This window comes from Asparagus officinalis, chromosome 10 (assembly GCF_001876935.1).
Source record: "Asparagus officinalis chromosome 10, Aspof.V1, whole genome shotgun sequence".
Taxonomy (NCBI): Eukaryota; Viridiplantae; Streptophyta; class Magnoliopsida; order Asparagales; family Asparagaceae; genus Asparagus; species Asparagus officinalis.
In genome coordinates, this window is record NC_033803.1 from 71,109,751 (window position 1) to 71,128,047 (window position 18,297).

The 18,297-nt window shown below is 34.9% G+C and overlaps 1 protein-coding gene across 3 annotated transcripts; it reads left to right on the forward strand.

Moving 5' to 3' along the window:
- LOC109825101 (small glutamine-rich tetratricopeptide repeat-containing protein-like) lies at positions 222-17,841 on the forward strand. Of its 3 annotated transcripts, none has more exons than XM_020391828.1 (11): positions 222-418; positions 2,369-2,631; positions 4,951-4,984; positions 6,678-6,817; positions 7,266-7,332; positions 11,805-11,904; positions 12,288-12,448; positions 13,723-13,769; positions 13,981-14,031; positions 16,688-17,222; positions 17,592-17,841. In XM_020391828.1, the coding sequence occupies exons 1-11, from the start codon at positions 346-348 to the stop codon at positions 17,606-17,608; spliced, it is 1,488 nt and encodes a 495-aa protein (XP_020247417.1). In that variant the 5' UTR covers positions 222-345; the 3' UTR covers positions 17,609-17,841. The 3 variants fall into 3 exon arrangements, with proteins under 3 accessions (XP_020247417.1, XP_020247418.1, XP_020247419.1); XM_020391829.1 differs by having other exon boundaries at positions 6,681-6,817; XM_020391830.1 differs by having other exon boundaries at positions 279-418; positions 2,364-2,631.

Sequence of the window (18,297 nt, forward strand, 5' to 3'; positions counted from 1 at the left end):
TAATGCTATAGTAAATCTCTGTATTATTTACTGTAGTATGAATAGTAATTCTTGGTCCTCTCATTGTTACAGAGGAGGAATAGATAAATTATTAATAGTGTTTTATCCGAATATATCTGTTTAACGTGGGTAGAGGCCGGCCCATTAATAACGGGCTAGATCCACGGCCCTCAAATTGAGGCCCATAGACAACTTCGTTTTTATTCTCTCTCGCGGCGAGCAGCGAAGAGAAACGACTCGCTTTTCGATTCGCGATTTAAGCAAGAAAAAAAGAAAAATAAAGAGAGAGAGAGAGAGAGAGAAAATTAATAGGAAAAAGAAAGCAGGGGAACGAGAAACTGGGAAATGGCAGAGTTGAGATCGGACTCTGCAATATCTCGCCGAGTCGTTCGCGCCTTCTTGGACTTCCTCAAGTCCGGTTCGTTTTCTTTTTTCGTCCGGCGATTTTTATCGAAAATTTGAGGGTTTTGTGTTAATTTCTAGGGTTTGGCTCGGTCTCGTACTGAGCGATACTTAGGTTTAGAGATTAGGTTAAATTTGTGTCAATCATTTCAAAAAGAAGGTCACGTTTTTATAAATGTTTAGATTTCTAGGGGTTTTTTTTTAAGTAAAAATTTCTAGGGTTTGGCTCGTTCTCACGGGGATACGATATGTGCGTTGGTTAATGCAAATTTGCAGAATGTCTTCAGTTGAGATGGAGTATGCTGTTGCATTTTTAAATCACTATTAATGAGCACAATATCATGGTTAAAATTGAAACTGCACAATGAATCTGAAGATATTCAGTATTTTCAAGTACTTCGTGTGTAGATTCAAACTCTTGGTGGAACTCGATTCCCCATGGATAACACATGTAGCATGAAAGTTTCGAGTTATTATACTCAAAAGTTTGTCTGTGATGCCTGTTTTAAAGGGTTATTTTCAAGCTACCCATGCTGATCCATTTTCCTAAATTGTGCTTGAAATACTTTTTAAGTGTTTATTTGTAATCAGTTAATGGTCCTTTAGTGGGAAGTTGACAATACAAACAACAAACAACAACAACATCAAAGCCTTTATCTTTATCCCAAATGTTTGGGATTAGCTACATTAATACTTCCATTCCATTCTATTATGAGACATCTCCTTCATTGAGTTAATGATTATCATATTCTTTTTAATTGCTTCCAATCAAGTTCTTTTAGGTTTACCTTTAAATCTCCTAGCTTCATTAATTATAATATTATCACTTTTCCTAACCGGTGCGCTAAGAAGTCTCCGTTATAAATGACCAAACCATTTTAGTCGATTCTCTCTCATTTTATCCTCAATAGGAGCAACTTCTAATTTACTACGGATATACTCAATTTTTATCCTATCTTTATTAGTGTATACCAAAAAGACCATCACAACATTCTCATTTCTGCTACAATCATCTTTTGCACATGTTTTTTTAAATGCTCAATACTCTGACCCATAAAGCATTGTTGGTCTTATAACCGTTCTATAGAATTTTTCCTTTAGTTTCATTGGTATTCTATGATCACATAAGTCTCTAGAAGCACTCCTTCATTTTAACCATCCCGAACTCCCGATTTGATTCGATGAACAACATCATCCTTAATCTTACCATCATGCCGAATGATTGATCCTAAATAGCGAACACGATTACTTTTAGATATTTTTGACCATCAATATGTACCTTAGGCTCTTTTCTTTTCTTACGTTTACTAAAAATACATCCCATATATTCTGTTTGTGTTCTACTAATTCTAAAACCTTTAGGTTCAAGAGCTTGTCTCCACCATTTTAACTTAGAAATATACCTCTTTTAGTTTTGTCGACTAACATTATATCATCCACAAATAGCATACACCATGAGATTTCATCTTGAATGTGTCTATTAAGTTGGTCAATAACTAATAAAAAAAGATAAGGACTCAAGGCTGAACCTTGATGTAAACCTATGGTAATAGGAAATGGTTTAATATTTTCTTCATTAGTTCCTACTCTCATATATATCTTTGAAATGGTTTAGTCTTTTCTTTATTAGTTTTTTCTCTAGTTGTTACTCTATCATACATATCTTTAGTCACATCAATATGTATACTAGATACATGTTTCTTGTTGACAATGCAAATGTAACTTAAATTCTTTAATCATATCAATATATATACTAGATACATGTTTCTTGTTGACAATGCAAATGTAACTTAAATTCTCATGGTCTCAGTTGATTTTTTTCATAGTTGTTCTTGTTTGCTAGCACATGTTCTCTATATCAATGTGTTATGTTTGTACACCAATTTTCTTCATCAGATTCAATTTAGGGTTAACATCCTCCATATTTACTCCTGTCTTGATCTTTGAGTTGTTTTCTATAGGACAGTCCAACCAGCCCCTGGCGTTGATCTTGAAGGTCTTGATGTTGCTAGAGAATGTTTGGAAGAGTGTTTTAAGCTCAATTCTTTTTCAAGTGATGACGGGGTACCACCTGGTATGCTGATTAAGTTGTTCTCTTCATTGGAAAATGGTGCACAATGTAAGGAAAAATCAACAGTTAGCCCTTTGATGCGAGAGAGTACATCATGTACAACCTCTTATTCTCATCAAGTCAAAGATTCCACTGATACCGAAGTCAAAGCATCAAATGTACGTTTTGCTTTCTTGCTTTGTTGGGCTTATCTCTTTTAATCAGGCTACGTGTAGTAGGACTTGAGATAACTGGTACTATAGTGTTCAAGTACTCTGACAATAAAAAGTCATTTGATTTATCTTTTCCTACCCATGCAACAAATAGAATGTACTGCCTAAACCATTTTGCTGAAACCCTATGTTGCTTGGATATGGGTACAGGTACGGGTATGGATGCCAGTATGGGTACATGACACATCAAATTTGTAAAAGACAAGGTACAAGGACACGACGATAGTAATATTTATAATCTATATGAGAACAAGAATGAAAATTAAAATTCCGATAATATTTTTATGTTTCTTTTATTATGTGGATTATAAATTGAAAAATCACAAGTTTTTGAACTAGACATCCAAACAATCCTTTAAAATCATAATTCTGAATTTGACCTATGTCCAACAGGTTTCAAGAAGTGGATGTGAAATGTAGGATATGTCCAGAAAATGTATGACAAATGTTTTACATTAAAAGATGTACTGTATAATTGAGTATATGCACAAATAATGTATGCATAAATGCAAGGAGTGTCCAAGGAGTTTGGGTATGGATACGGCTACGGGTACGGGTACATGTCGGGTACGGGTATGGCTTCAGATTAGAAGTACCCCTGTAACATAGCAGAGACATATAATTGGGAATTTAAACTGTTGATGTTGATACATATTTGGAACCCTTCCCTTAGAAATCTTAGGGGTTTGAAATAGTTTATACAATAATACAACAATATAAGGTAAAACCTTTCATCACAAGTACGAAGATCAAAGCATTTGATTCTAGGTAGGTAGGGCAAGGTTCTAATGGTGGCTATCATGTTGATAGTTATAATGTATAACAGCAATGAAGACGATAGCATAACAACAAAAATACCTTCTTCCTGAATTTGTGCACGTCTGTGTATTCAAGTATGCACAAATGATATAAACTGACATCTGTACTAAAGACCATTAATTTAATAAAAAGCATACAACAAGGATCCATTACATGCACATTGTGCAAATAAAATAATGATTAGTGTGTCTTATAATTGCTAAACAAGTTAAATGGTTACTAAGGTCTATGGTATCTTCTCTTCTCACAGAGAAGTCTTCCAACCATCCATCTTATTTCCTGCAATGTCATATGAGCCCTTCATTACGGAGTAGGCATTAGAATACCTTTCACATATGAGGTATTCAGATAGAATTTACACTTGGTGAACTTAATCGCAATATTGTATGAGAAGTGTATATACTATAAAATTGCTCTCCCTCTATGCAACTATACATTTATGCATGTACATATATGACGCGCGCGCACACACACAAAGACACACACACCTATACACACGAGCGCGCGTGCGCACACACATATATACACACTTGGTGAACTTATTCCTAATATTGTATGAGAAGTGTATGTAATATAAAATTGCTCTCTTTCCTCAACTATACATTTATGCATGTTCTTATGTGTTTGTCTGCATATGTATACACACGCTCACAGACACGCACATGCATGAATTATTTTTTTGTTAAAGTTATTTATGATGTATAGTCTTACTTTTTGTTAAAGTTATGATGTATAGATTCTCCTTGTATTTCTAAATTTAACTAATATTTTAAAATAATTTTCATCTAAATCTAACTATTAAATCTTGATCTGGTCATCCATGTTTTGCGTTAAATGAAAACTACCTTCCCCCCAATTTTACTATAAATGGTAGTGAAAGATTGGGAGGAAAAAACCCATAAAGAAGTGTTAAAGATTCTCTTCCTCATTCTGCATACTAAGAAAGTGCCTGAAATATACGAAGTTGTAGAAGTAATGTTATCCCTCATGTCATGTGGGGGATTCTGGCAATGTTGTAAATCTTGATTACATAATCTCCTTCCCACTAACCATGCTCAATGCATGCTGGTTTTAATTTCGCAAATACATATATGATTATCTTTTCCTCTTGACTACCTCTTAGTAAAGTACAATATGCTCAATGTGTGCTAGTTTTAATTTTGCAATTATGTATTTGATTCTAGCCTACCTCTGTCTTAGTAAGGTGTTAGCCCAAAAGTTCAAATTGTTCGGTTGCGGCTAATATGGCAAGCCAAGCAAACTTAACACTTGACAACTATTTACATAAGTATCATCTATATCTGGTTCTGTCATCGTATACACTCTTATATACTTGTATAGAATTGTTCCCTTACCAGGTTTGGAAAAGGTTGTTTAAGTTGTACTTGTGCTAATAACCTTTCAGCATCAGCCTGTTTATTTTGCTCTTTTTCAATGCTTATCCAGGTTGAAGATCAGGCTAGAGGCCCCTATGTCTTGGGTATGGAATCTATGGGTGTTAAATTTTATAGTAATTTTTGAATTATAAGCATGCCTTCCTTTATGATGTAACCATTCCCTTAGATGTAGTCCTTAATTTATTTTCTCTGTCAGTAATGTTGAGTTCAAATGGATATTAAGCTAATTATATTTTACTAAGTGGCTAGCTCTAGTCTCCTTAACTGTAATTTATTTGGCCTTTGGTTCAAATTACAAAACTGTATATTGTCTCTTTTAACTGTTGGCTAATATGTCAGGATGTAAGATGTCAGGATGTAAGTTTTAATGATAACATCAGATCTGGTTGATTGTTTTCTTTTCTTCCAACAAGCATGCTATATCCATCCCAAATATTTCTCGTTGAAGAAAATAGAAAGTTCACAGTTTAATTGAACCTTTGTGGTGGTGCTAAAAAAATTCTCTATTGTTGCCATGTGCTTATTAAGAGGTCATACTTGCTATTGAGAGACAAATGGAAAACACTTATGAAAATGCCAGCGAACAATGGATATCAACAGAAAGGGAGCGAGTGAGGGTTCTAAAATCTCGTATTTTGGCAATCAATTAAGAGCTTCACAGGAGGGAGGAATGAAGCAGGTTGCCAAAAGCATGAAAAAATTCTGCCTGTTTCTTGAAAATATAGTATCCTGCCTTTTTGTCAACTGAAAAAACATCAGACTAGAAGGCTGTGTATATTCTCACGCTTCATTTCAATCTGAGAGTGTCTATTTCATATGCTAGTTCCTGTTGTATTAATTAATACATCTTATTTGATATTAGGTAAGATGAAATTTCTAGTTTTAGCTCACCCAAAGCAGCACTAGAATAGCTTTTCTTAAATAGGGAATACAGTTTAAAGGGAAAGTTTAGACTGACTCGAGGTAACTACTAACTAGGATATAAACTTAAAATTATTACTGAGCATGTCTAAAAATTCTACTTAATTGACAATTTACTTGTACATACTTGCACAAGCACATGCATGCATGTTTTCGTACATGGACACACATATCGGCATATGTACAAGCACATGCATGCATGTTCTCGTGCATAGACACACATATCGGCATATGTACAGAGTACACTTATGCACATGCAGGCATGTACACTTGTATGACATGCATTTGTGTTATTCACCCACTAAATGTATAATTTATTTATTTATTATTTTTTTTCTGGTCCAGCCTAGCAGATTGTTTCATTAGAGAATTGAAGATCCATGGTTGAAACTTCGGAAAATTATGATGTTTGTTGAAGTAAGACTGTGTTATTCTAAAGTTCTAAGCCAAATATCCTTTTGCATTATTTGTTTTTTGTAAAACTGGCAATATACTCCCCAGAAAAAAGCCAGTGTACAATTAAATCCCATAATTCATAGACTGACCTTAAAATACAGTTCATGTAGTATCCTAAGGGTCTTTGTGGTTGTTAAAGCTTCTGATATTCTGATGTAACATGCAAATCCACCTTTCATTTGTTAATAGATTTTAATGATCGATGCAGCAATACAAAGAATAAATGAGCTATAATTGCAGAATAATTTCACATTGGGAAATGTGAAAATACATTGCAGTTATCCTCGGATGTTTCTTTGAGCTGTTATTCTTATGTTTCTATCAATATCAGTTATATGTCTTTGTTTGTTGTGTAAGTTTGTCATCTTAAATCCGCTAATAAACATTTTTGTATGACAGAAGGAGGGTGCAGGGATGAACTATTCTCGAAGTTTTTTGCTGCACTCGATAAAATCAACTTCTTTAAAACATCACCCAATGGAGTTGAGGATTCTGCCCAAGTAGCAAAAGCAACAGAGTTATTTAATGATGTATTAATGGTAATGGCATCTTGTTTACATCATGCATTTAATCGTCTTTCTTTTATTGCACAATTATGGTGCTCAATACATTCATGTTTTCTGGAAACTACATGATTGTGGAATAAAGCATAAGCAGCATGGATTTAAGACCTTTGCTTGAATTGATGTTGAGATCCCACTTAAATTTGCAAAACATGACATCCAATTTAGCCTATTTAGGTTAACCCATGATCTAAAAGAAATAAGAAGTGGTGATATATGTAGGTCTAATAGTCTGGCCCGACCCTCTATTTGACTATTTTAGACCTGTTAGCTTGTTGGACACAAGGAAGTTGTTCAACATAACATGACATTGATATTAAGTGGTTCCTGCTTAATAGAATAATAGGTAGAAAGAGAGATGATATTCTATCTATATATGCATACGCAGATTGTTTGAAACTGACCTGGATTTCTCTGTTGCTAGGAGATGGAGAATTGTGAAGCACAGACCATAAACCTTAACAATCTTGCTGAGATGTTTAAATTGAAAGGTACTTCCACTAATAAACTTGTCTCTGTTGGTCTGGCTGTGAGGCCTCTTCATTATAGACTTTGTTTTGTATGTGTGCTGTTTGTATACTCCTGTTGGAACTGCATCTATAACACCATGTATCATGAGTTGCTGCAAGTCAACCCATGTTACATTTGTTTGGTTTCTGGTATCTCATGCTGTCGTTTTTAGCATTCTACTGTATGATTATTTGTAAATTATGTTGTTAAATCATAGTAAATGCTTGTGAGTTAACTTATGCCTACATTAGTCGGTGTCTGGTGGTGAGCAACCGATCAGCAACTAAGGAAGGTATAAGTTAACTCATTGGTTTGCAACAGATCCCTTTCTTTGGAAGAATCAAGGTGGCATCAAAACAGAAGAATTTACCAAACCTAATCACATAAAAAGGGACTGACACCAAACTTACACCAAAATAAAGTTTTATGTTCTATTTGGACGGTAATGCTGTCTCGATCAATGACTCGAGAGAGCGATGTCATGAGCAAGATCAATATAAAATATAAGAAAAACTCAGAACTTTTACAGAGGGGGAAAAGGGGTAAGGAGATACTCATACAAGATGATTTTCCTCATCTAAACAGCTGATCCATAACCAGAAAAAATGGACAACATCTATCAGCAACACAACAATTCATTGGTAAAAGGCCCAAAACCTTGAATCTCAGTGGATCCTTTTGGATATCAAATCACGTCATGCTAGCAGGAAGAGAAACCCCTTACTAGATGAAATTATTGTCCGTCTTTGAATGCAATAATTATCTTGGCCCCGCAAATGGCTGTTGTCTATCTTCTATAAGATCACAGGCCTGAAGAGATGAGGTTCTCTATTCATTGTTTTCCTTTTTTTATATACAAGTGTTATGCCCTCGCTCGCACAGAAGGGTCTGATTTCTTTGATTTGTGTATCGGAATTTTTTTAGTCTGATAAGTTTAATTTTCCCATCTTTGCATAGATTGAGAACTTTGGATTTTAGGCTTCCAACTCTTTTGGATCCTTCCTTCATCCCAGACAATAGCACCACAGTTATGGCAGTTATAGTTTGGTGTGCCAAAGTTGAGCATGTCGTTTCTTTTTTCGTTTTTCGCCTGCGATTTAGGGGCTGTTTGGTTAATTTCCCAGAAACCAACAAAAAAAGAAACCTGACAATGAAACCATCTAAAAAGATTTCAAATGATTTCCTTGAAAAGAAATCCAGAAATGGTTTCCCTAGATTTGGAGTCAAATCAACCTATGGGAGGGTGCCACCTCACCCTCCCTCTTGGTTTTACTTGGTTTCAAAGTGGGGACCAAACTTAAGAAAAAGAAAACTTTATAGAAGTTTATAGTGTTGTTTTCTTGTTTTTTGGGCAATTAAACATACTTATGTAACTTTGTAATCTCAAGCATATCAAATAACACCTCACATTCAAATATTGTCGTTTACTCATCAATGTTACATTTATTTCGGTTTCTCCTTCTCATCTCTTGCTTTGTTATACTTTCTTTTGTACTTGAACTATGGAATGTGCTTATTTGTTTATCCTTTATTGCTTATGTCTCAGCTGTAGGAAACCAGTTTAATGAGAAAATTATCGAGGATGATAAATAGTGATAGGAAAAAAAAGAAAGAAGATATAAACAACTACACAGAAAGGACTGATTCCTAGTAATGCTCAACTAGTTTCTTGTAGAATCAGTTTATTTTCTAACATGTGAAAAAGGGAGATATCATATTTAAGTTATGTCACGCTCTCTAAGTTGTTCAGTAGTAAAATCTAGGAAGAGGGATCTCATAAAAACATCAATGTGATAAGAAGCAATTGGTCTATAATAATCCTTAAATACTTAGGTATTAATGCGGCTCTACATCAGGACATGGCAAAAAAGATACAGCAATATGAAGCATTGAGACACAGATTCTTGTACAAATAGGATATAACTCTGAAACATGCTCCAATGAAAGTATCTCACATAATAGCTAGTGAAATTGATTGCATAGATTTAAGAAACATAATGTCAGGAGATCAATCATAGAAAAAAAAAAGAAATAACGAATTCAAGAAAATATCAGTTTGCCTCATAACATTACTGACGACAAGAAATTTCATTCATCAATGACCAATGACCTCACATCACAGTTTGACTAAGGCATACGGAATTTCCATAAAAGTTCTTATCTCAAATAATTCATAAGAATGAATGACCATTATTCACAATTTCATGACCGTAACATCATAATTCAATTATCTAAAGAGGAGCCAGAGTATTTTGACATTGCCATCAACATAAATTCATATTATTTTACAACAAGTATCCCAGTTCTCTAGTCCTCTTCCCCACATTGCATTCCCGCCTTCTTCCTCAGATCACACATTTTCTTAACCTTTATTTCCCTCTTGTTATTGTTCTTTGTTTATCTTTAAGAAAAGGGATCTTGGTTGATATGCTTGCTATTGAATTGATTAGAATTAAATTAATCGAAAAGGAAAAAGATGTAGCAACAGGATGAATGTAGGAGGCGGTAGTGGGTAGGCTTTGATGGGTCAATCTCAGATTCAATTGGGAACATGCAAATCTTGCAAAGATTAAATCTTTTTGAAAATTGGTTGGCGAGTACCTCATTCATCATCGTAAATGGCATCGGCAAGGGGAAGGCCCCTCATCGATGAAAATGGAGATCTCGGCCTCAGCTACAATTGGAGTCGAATCAGGGGAAAGAAAATTGAAGTGTGCGGGTGAGGGCTTCATTGTCACGAGTGAGGGATTTGGTGAGGTTGAAGAGGGAGGATTCCGGTCAGAAGGATCATGGGTCAGGTGACATTAAAAAAGCAGCTGTCTGCCTAGTGATTTGGGTTTTTATCTCCTCAATTGGTCGAGATACTATGTTTGGCAGTTTCTTTGCCAGTACACATGACAGTTTTTGGCGTGTACACGTGGCAGTTGTTCGTGCTTCAAAGACTAGTTTACCAATTTCCCATTATATATAAAGGAGAGAGAACTTTAAGGCAACAAAGCATTGGGTGTAAGATATTTCTCTTTTGGGTTTTAGAGTATTTTGGACAAAGAAAAGAGGTTGGATTGCCAGGGATTTAAAGACATTTGAAGCAAAGGAAGAAAACTGAGGATACCAAGGAGAAGTAGATTGAAGACAGGAGCAAGTTGTATTCTATGATCGAAGAGGAAAAGTTGAACATGTCAGGGAGTCATGTGGGTGTATCTAGGTCTTTGAATAGGTCTTTAAACGGAAGTTTAACACAACACTTTCCAGTTTGGTTTACGGCCGGTTTGGTTTGAGTATCTCAAACCTTACCTGAACCAAATAATTGAATTTGCTCAATTTTTCAGTATCAAAATGAACCGGTGGTTGTGGTTTGATTCAATTCTAATTGAATAATGCTTTCCTGTATTGGTGGCAACAGAAGTCACAATGAGGCTATGTACCACGGATACAGGTGCGAACACAGAGACGGGTGCAGATACGAGACACGGTAGAATAGTAAAAGTTGGGATACTAGGACACAACTACATACATATTAAAATTAATAACCTATATGAGATCGATATTGTTTTTAATTCACACGTTATGAGAACTAAAATCCTTATACCATTGCTATGTTTTCTTTTAGCAAGCATATTATAAATTGAAAATCCACTCATATTTGAACGAGATGCACAAAAGACCCGTTAAAATCATGCTTCTGAACTTGATATGTGCTAAAAGCCTAAAACTAACCTGTCCAGAGTCCAATGACTTGCATAAATTTGAGGTGAAGTGTACGATATACATCTAAGCAGTGTATAACATTTTTTTAATTAAAACTTGTGTTATATTATTGAGTACACGTCTAAATGTATGTATATATTGTTATATTATCGAGTACACGTCTAAATGCATTAAATGTATGTATACATTCATTAAGTGTCCGAGGAGTGTCAGACACGGATGCAGGAGCCTAGATGCGGTGTCTGGGTAACCTAGCAATTAGGCAATCCATTTTTTCCATAAAAAGAAATATTAGGCAATTCATTTTGCTCCATGCGTTAGTGAGCTCATGTGATGAACAGCTAATTCAAACACTAGATTTTTTTTCTAGTTTCAACAGTTACTTCAGCTAAATAATATTGAGTTTTGACTATCCAGACAATCATTAGTGTTCATCTTCTTTCAATAACTCATCTAATCTCTTTGTTACCAAACTTTATTTTTGTTCGGTTGTTTTTTTCTGGATTGTAATTATGTGATCTTACAACCATTGGAAGGCTTGTGATTGGGCTATCTTCATGGATCCATGAGAGTCTTGCTTCTTTTGTGTTGCATATGCAAATTGCATAGACTTATCCCTGTTCATTGTTTGTTTTTCCCCTTCATTTGCATATCTGATGTTCATAGATCTAGAAATATACTGCTACTGAGATGAAACAAATTGTTATAAAATGTACATATGTCAGTAACTTTCTGTGGTTATCAGGTAACCGGTCCATGCAGTCGAAGTCATACTTAGAAGCTATTGAACTATATACCTGCGCCATAGCACTTGATGAGAGGAATGCTGTTTACTACTGTAACAGGTATTTCATGGAAACATTAATCAGACAAGCACAACTTACATTTGGAACTCATCACTCGTTTGTATTCAAAACTTAAACTGAACGTAGATAAGTGCTGATTGAAGGATATCCTGTCAGGAAAATAATACATTGCACAATCTGTTCTAATTTTTATGATTTCTTATGTCCTTCGTTCTAGATTTAAGATCAATTTTTTCCTATCATGTTAATGTTTGCAACATAGAAATCTACAATGTTGTATGTTTTCTGTTTATTTCCAGAATGGAATTTGATAAATTGGTGTCTGCATCTCTCTTTTGTGTACCATATACTATTTACTTCATTTCGTGACTTCAGAAGCATTAACGTATATAGGTTGAAGTGATTCCATAATTGTCTTTCAGGGCTGCAGCTTTCACTCAGATAAATGGGTATGCTGAAGCAATTCAAGACTGCGTAAAGTCAATTGAGATCAATCCAAGTTACAGCAAGGCATATAGCCGCCTTGGTCTTGCTTATTATGCCCAAGGGAACTATAGTGATGCTTTAAAGGGTTTCTTGAAAGGTTATTATTTATCTTCTTTGCTATATACATTTCTGGACTAAATCTGATTCAAAAATTTCAACCTTCATTTGACTGCATCATGAAAAACTTTAAACCCGAACTCCAAAGTCTGGATGTGTGTATTTAATCTTTTTCGGTCTGCAAGTGATTGTTTTGCCTCCAAGTTTAGTTCTACTTGATGCCAACAAGGAGATACTTATTGCACAAGTTCTCTATGACGCTGCTTCTTCATACTCTTCTCCATGATTTAATCTTAATGTTCCTGAAAATTTGTTCTTGAAATTTATCCATTTTCATTAAGTTGCATCATTGGATCCTCTCTGCCTTTCCCTAGAAATTTGTAAGCAAGGTTTAAATTGACCACAGCCCCCAAAAATGCCCTCGTTTTTCTTGGTTTCTTTTCCAATGGGAGAATTCAGTCAGTTTTCATGAGTGACTTGTGTGCGTCTGTAGTACACAAATAAGTGAACCACAACTGCAGATACAGGCACAGGTAGTCTTGGCCCCTCTGTGAAGGTATGATAGCTATTTGGTGATTGAACCTGAAAATTCACACTACATCCAAGATTGCCTATGTCATTGATTTTAGCAGATTAACACGCACACGTGTCACTCAGTAATATGGCGTCTCGGCCCCTTCAGAAAACTAATGGTAGGAAATTGAAATTAAATCTGTTACTGTACCGTTGATCTATGGCGTAGGCTAAGCCCCTAATTCCCATTTAAATCTCATGATCTACAGCATGCATATAAACCCCTACTTCCGAAGCATCCATTGATCCGTGTCACACGTACAAGTCCCAATGCAAATCAAATGTTTTTGACTTTCCAGTATATGGGTAGCTGAAAAGTGACAAGGTTCAGCTCGACGTTGTACAATGTTATAGTTCCAATAAAAATTGTTGTGCAATGGGTTCACAGTATTTAAATCATGACATGCCCTATTTCTGTTCTTTCACCATGCTGATCCTACTCAGAATTTCCTTGCTATTGCTGTGATATATCTGGTTGGTTCTTCCTCCATGATAGTTATATTGTGTGAATACATACATAAGTTACCTGTGAGGAGCTTCTTCATTTCTTTTCTTCATTATGATTCTATATGATTATTACTCTTGAGGCTTAAACTAATGGACTTCCTTCCTATGCCTCCTGAAGCTTAATATTCTTACTAAATATTCAGCTTGAGCTAAACACCTTTCCTCAATCATTAACATTGGTGAAGAATTCCAAAAAAATCATCTGGATGCTGACTACTTTTCACTTGTGTGAAGCTTTGCAGTTGGATCCAAATAATGATTCAGTGATTGAAAACATTCGGGTATTGCTAAAAACTCTTGTGTTTTGAATGCGTTCTAGATTGTGTTTGATTGCTTTTTAAGAGTGCTGTTAGGAGCAACCTCTCTCTCACAATTTCTGAACACAAGCACACGCTACAGAAGCACGTGTATGCATGGATGGGTGTTCTTGGGTGCTAGTTTTTTATCTGAACGACTGAACTTATGCCGATAACTCTGCAATGTAAATCATAGGTAACACAACAAAAACTGAGGGAACAACATCAACAGGCAGAAGCTGCTCAGGTTTTTTTTCCCTCTCTCCTTTGATGATATTTTTTTTCACATCTAAATGCTTCAGCATTGACAGGATTTTCTTTTTGATCAGCGAGGAACTTTTGAGTCCCTTCACTAATTAATTTCTGTTTTGGGTATTAATATTATGAGTCTCAACTGGATTTGCCTTATCTTCTGTTTGAAGTCTACTTAAATGGCCAGTAAAAATTGGTTGTAAGAGCTTAGGATGTGGGCTTCAGGTTTCACAGCAGGAAACTATATTTTATCCTAACCATATTTTGCTCAGTAACCATATCTTGCTCTGATTTCCTTGAGTATGAATTTGGCACCAGCTCATTGCGGCGTATGCCAATTCAGACTGGCTTATTTCAGACAGGTAATAACCATTGTTTTAAATATCCCCGACATGGCCCGATATATCCCCCGATATATCCTTTTACAGGGCTTGCCGCAACCGATATGGTCTTTAAATATCCTTTACCGTTTTTTGGCTATTTTGAGTGATAAATCCCCGATATGACCGATATATTAGCCGATATGTGGACCAATATATCTTTTTATATAGCTTGTTGCAAAATAATATACCGTGTTTGGAATTTTTGGGCGAGATATCAAGATTTCCCCATTATATAAAATGACATTTTGCCCTAAAAAAAGCAGATCGAATGTTGCAACGTTGCTTTGCACTTTTGTTTGTTTTAGAAGGTTGATTAGTGATCCTAAACATATATTATTCATATTTCGTATGATTAAATTTCATTGCATATGTTGAGATTACATTTTAATGCATTATACTATGCATGCAAACATTCATTATGGCGTTCCGATATTTACCACATATCCCCGATATTTCCCCGATATCCGCAATCCGATATGAATTTTGGCCATCCGATATTTCCCCGTTATCCGATATTTAAAACCTTGGTAATAACTACAATTATCTTTAACCTAAGTCAGAGTGAACTAATATTCCTCCATACCAAAACTTGTATTTTTCTCACTAAAATAAAGCAGCTGACACTCTGATAGCACTTGAAAGATCATTCATTTTATACAATATCATTCAATCCATCTTTATTTTTCATGAGACAAAATAGACCTATTATGGGATAAAAAGCTCCTCAAAAAGGATGTGAGCAGGGTAGTAATTAACTTTAACCTGAGTTTGGAAGTGCAAGATGCCATTTACACTACAAAACACCCTCTATCTATACTACTATATTAAAAACCTAGCGATAGGAAAACTTTGAAGGACTTGAGAAAATTTCTCTTACTAAAGATGAGTTGAGGACAATTTGGTCATTTCACATCATTCTTCTATTTTCTCTTTCTTTATTTCTAGTAATTTCTAAAGCATATTATAGCATTTACTAATTAAATACCTATTACATTGTACTGGTATATTGGCACGTGCAAATGCATGTGCAAGTAATATTAAATTGCTATCTTAGGAGTTTTCGATGCTGCATGTTAATTATGATATGATCATTTAATGCACAATTATAGTTTCTTTTGTAAAAATATTGATTAAAATAATACGAATTTATTTTAAAAATATGTATATCTTTTATGCATCTAAAAAATTATTAGTGTATCCTTCATTTTGTTGAATGTAATGAAATTGAGTTTAAAATTCATTCACATAATAATTTATTTAGCGCTGGAGGATATAAATAAATCACATTCTATTTTACTTATTTTATGAAATTTTTTGTTTCTCAGTTAACTTTATATTACAGCAACAAAACCTATTATACCTAAGACAATCATTCAAATTTTGTAATTTTATTAACATAATGAAAAGAATTTTTTAGTTAGTAAAAGAAATTAATGAAATAGTAAATACGTGTTAAATAAGGATCTTATTTATAACATGTTACTGCCTGGTTCACATATGTTGCATTTTTATTTTCTTAAATTATATGACTTTCAACAAAGCCATGCATGCAATTTTAAATTTGAGAAGGAGATGGAGAAATGAATATAATGGAACCCTCTAGAGAATGGGAAATGAGATTGATTTCGAAAAGAGGTGGAAAAATGAAAAGTAATAGAACCTTCTAGAGAGAGGGGAGTCTAGAGAGAGATGAAGCCCACATCACTACGATGGTAACAAATGACTAAACTACCCTTATCTTTTATTAAAATGACCTCCAATTCCACATGACATTTATAGTGAAGTTCTTTTCCATGTAAGTAAACACAATAAAGCAACAATAAAAATTTCAATATATTACAATATAAATATTATTAATAGTGTATATCTAAATAACTTAGCTTCAAAATAATTAAATAAAATAATCTGAAGATAAAATATGGGAAAAAGACTCTTCTTAATGGCATGTATAGGAAAATTACGTTATTACTCAAATTGAAATATGCAAATATCGCATATTAAATGAATAAATATCATCAAAAGATCTTAGAAATATGTATGATACTTTGGGTATTGTAATGACCTTTTTATATGAAAATTAGAGTAATTAAGTTTTACTGTTGGTTGCATGTGCATGTCCATTTGCATGTGCCGTAACGCTAGCCCTAATCATAATCTTTTTGCTAGTAGTCGAGCTGAGTATGCATCTAATTGAACTCTGCTGGATATTAAGAGAGCGCATAACTTGTTTCTTAACATTTTATTTATTTATTTATTCCGTCTCTACAGAACGCTGGGTCACATCATGGGCAACATTCATTTTCATTTTCCTTTGATGCTTCCAACCCTCAGTATCCTGGCCACAGTGCCTCAAATTCATTCTTTTCATTTCGTCCTCCAACTCCACCGCCTCCAGAGTCTCCTGCTCCACCCCCGCCTCCAGAGTTTGCAGCTCCACCCCCGCCTCCAGAGTTTCCTGATACATCTCAGTCCAGTACTCAATCAGCAGGATCAACACCCGAGACCACCCCATTTCCAACTTTTCCCTTTAACGCATCCGTTCCAGAGGTTGGCGATATATTCAGAGCAGCTACAGAAGCAGCAGCTTCTTCGGCACCTCAGTTTGCTGAAGTTTTGAGGAACATGGGTTCCCCTGCCCAGGGGCACCAGAGTCATGAGAGAAGACCTGATGGGCCTGAGATTAGAACGGATGAACCGCCAAGCTTCAGCTTTGGAGAAGCACCACAGCATGTACAAGATGTTTTGAGGTCTGTGATGGGGATGTTCTCTTCACAGCACGGATCACAGCAAGACATGCACAGAGGTCTCGTATCGAACTGGTTCACTTACTTTTTGCTCTATACTATTTAGCATAAATTACAGAAAATCCCCCTTAGGTTTTGAAAGTAGTGACCCTTTACACCTTATCTTACTACAAAATTAGTTTGCATGTAAAAGTTAATTTATATGCGTCCATATAAACGTATATGATTATTATATCGAAAATTGATGAATGCATCCAAAAGTAGACGATTATTTGACTAGAGATAGAAACTGAGAGTGGTCAAGTGTCACTTCTAAAACCTTAGGGGATTTTCTATCAATCATGCAAGCCTTGGGGAAATTTAAGTAATTTGTCCCATATTATAAAACTTTATCATGTTAATCGAACTTGTTTTGTTCCATTTTATAGGTGATAATGGAGCTTAAAGGACAATCTCTGTTCTTTCCCCCCCGTTACTTGTTTTGCTTCATGGGTTGCATGCTTGTTGAAATATTGGCTATCTTTAGACTTATTGCTCGTTTGTATTGAGTTTGACGACTTTAATGATGTTAACTTCAGTAATATGGCTGAATAATTGAGTATCTTCTGCGTAGAGGCTGAAGCCTCGGGCACTGTATATACCTGTGAATGTAAAGATTTAGGACTTTTTTCAATTTTAGTCGCCTGAATCTTTCGGAATTTTGAAATTAGTTCCCAAAATCTTGTTTACTTTGAAATTAGTCCTTCAGTAGTCCCCCACATCTTCATATTTTGAAATTAGCCCCTCAATCTTGTAAACGCTTTGAAATTAAATGCCCAAAACTTCATATTTTTAAATTAGCCCCCCAAATCTTTTAAGCGCTTCGAGATAAATCCCCCAAAATCACTAAAGAAATTGATAATTAGGACTTGTTTCAAAATATTTAGTAGATTGCATGACTAATTTTGGAACACTTAAGATTTAGGGGACTCGTTTCATGATATGATTGTTAAATTTTTAAACCAAGATTATATTATATTGTTAAATAAATACCTTTGTTTTTCTAAAGAAGTTGATTTTTTAATAGTATTTAAATTCTTAATTGAAAATTATTGCTTATTTTTTGGGGGGGTGGGGTGGGGTGGGGTGGGGGGG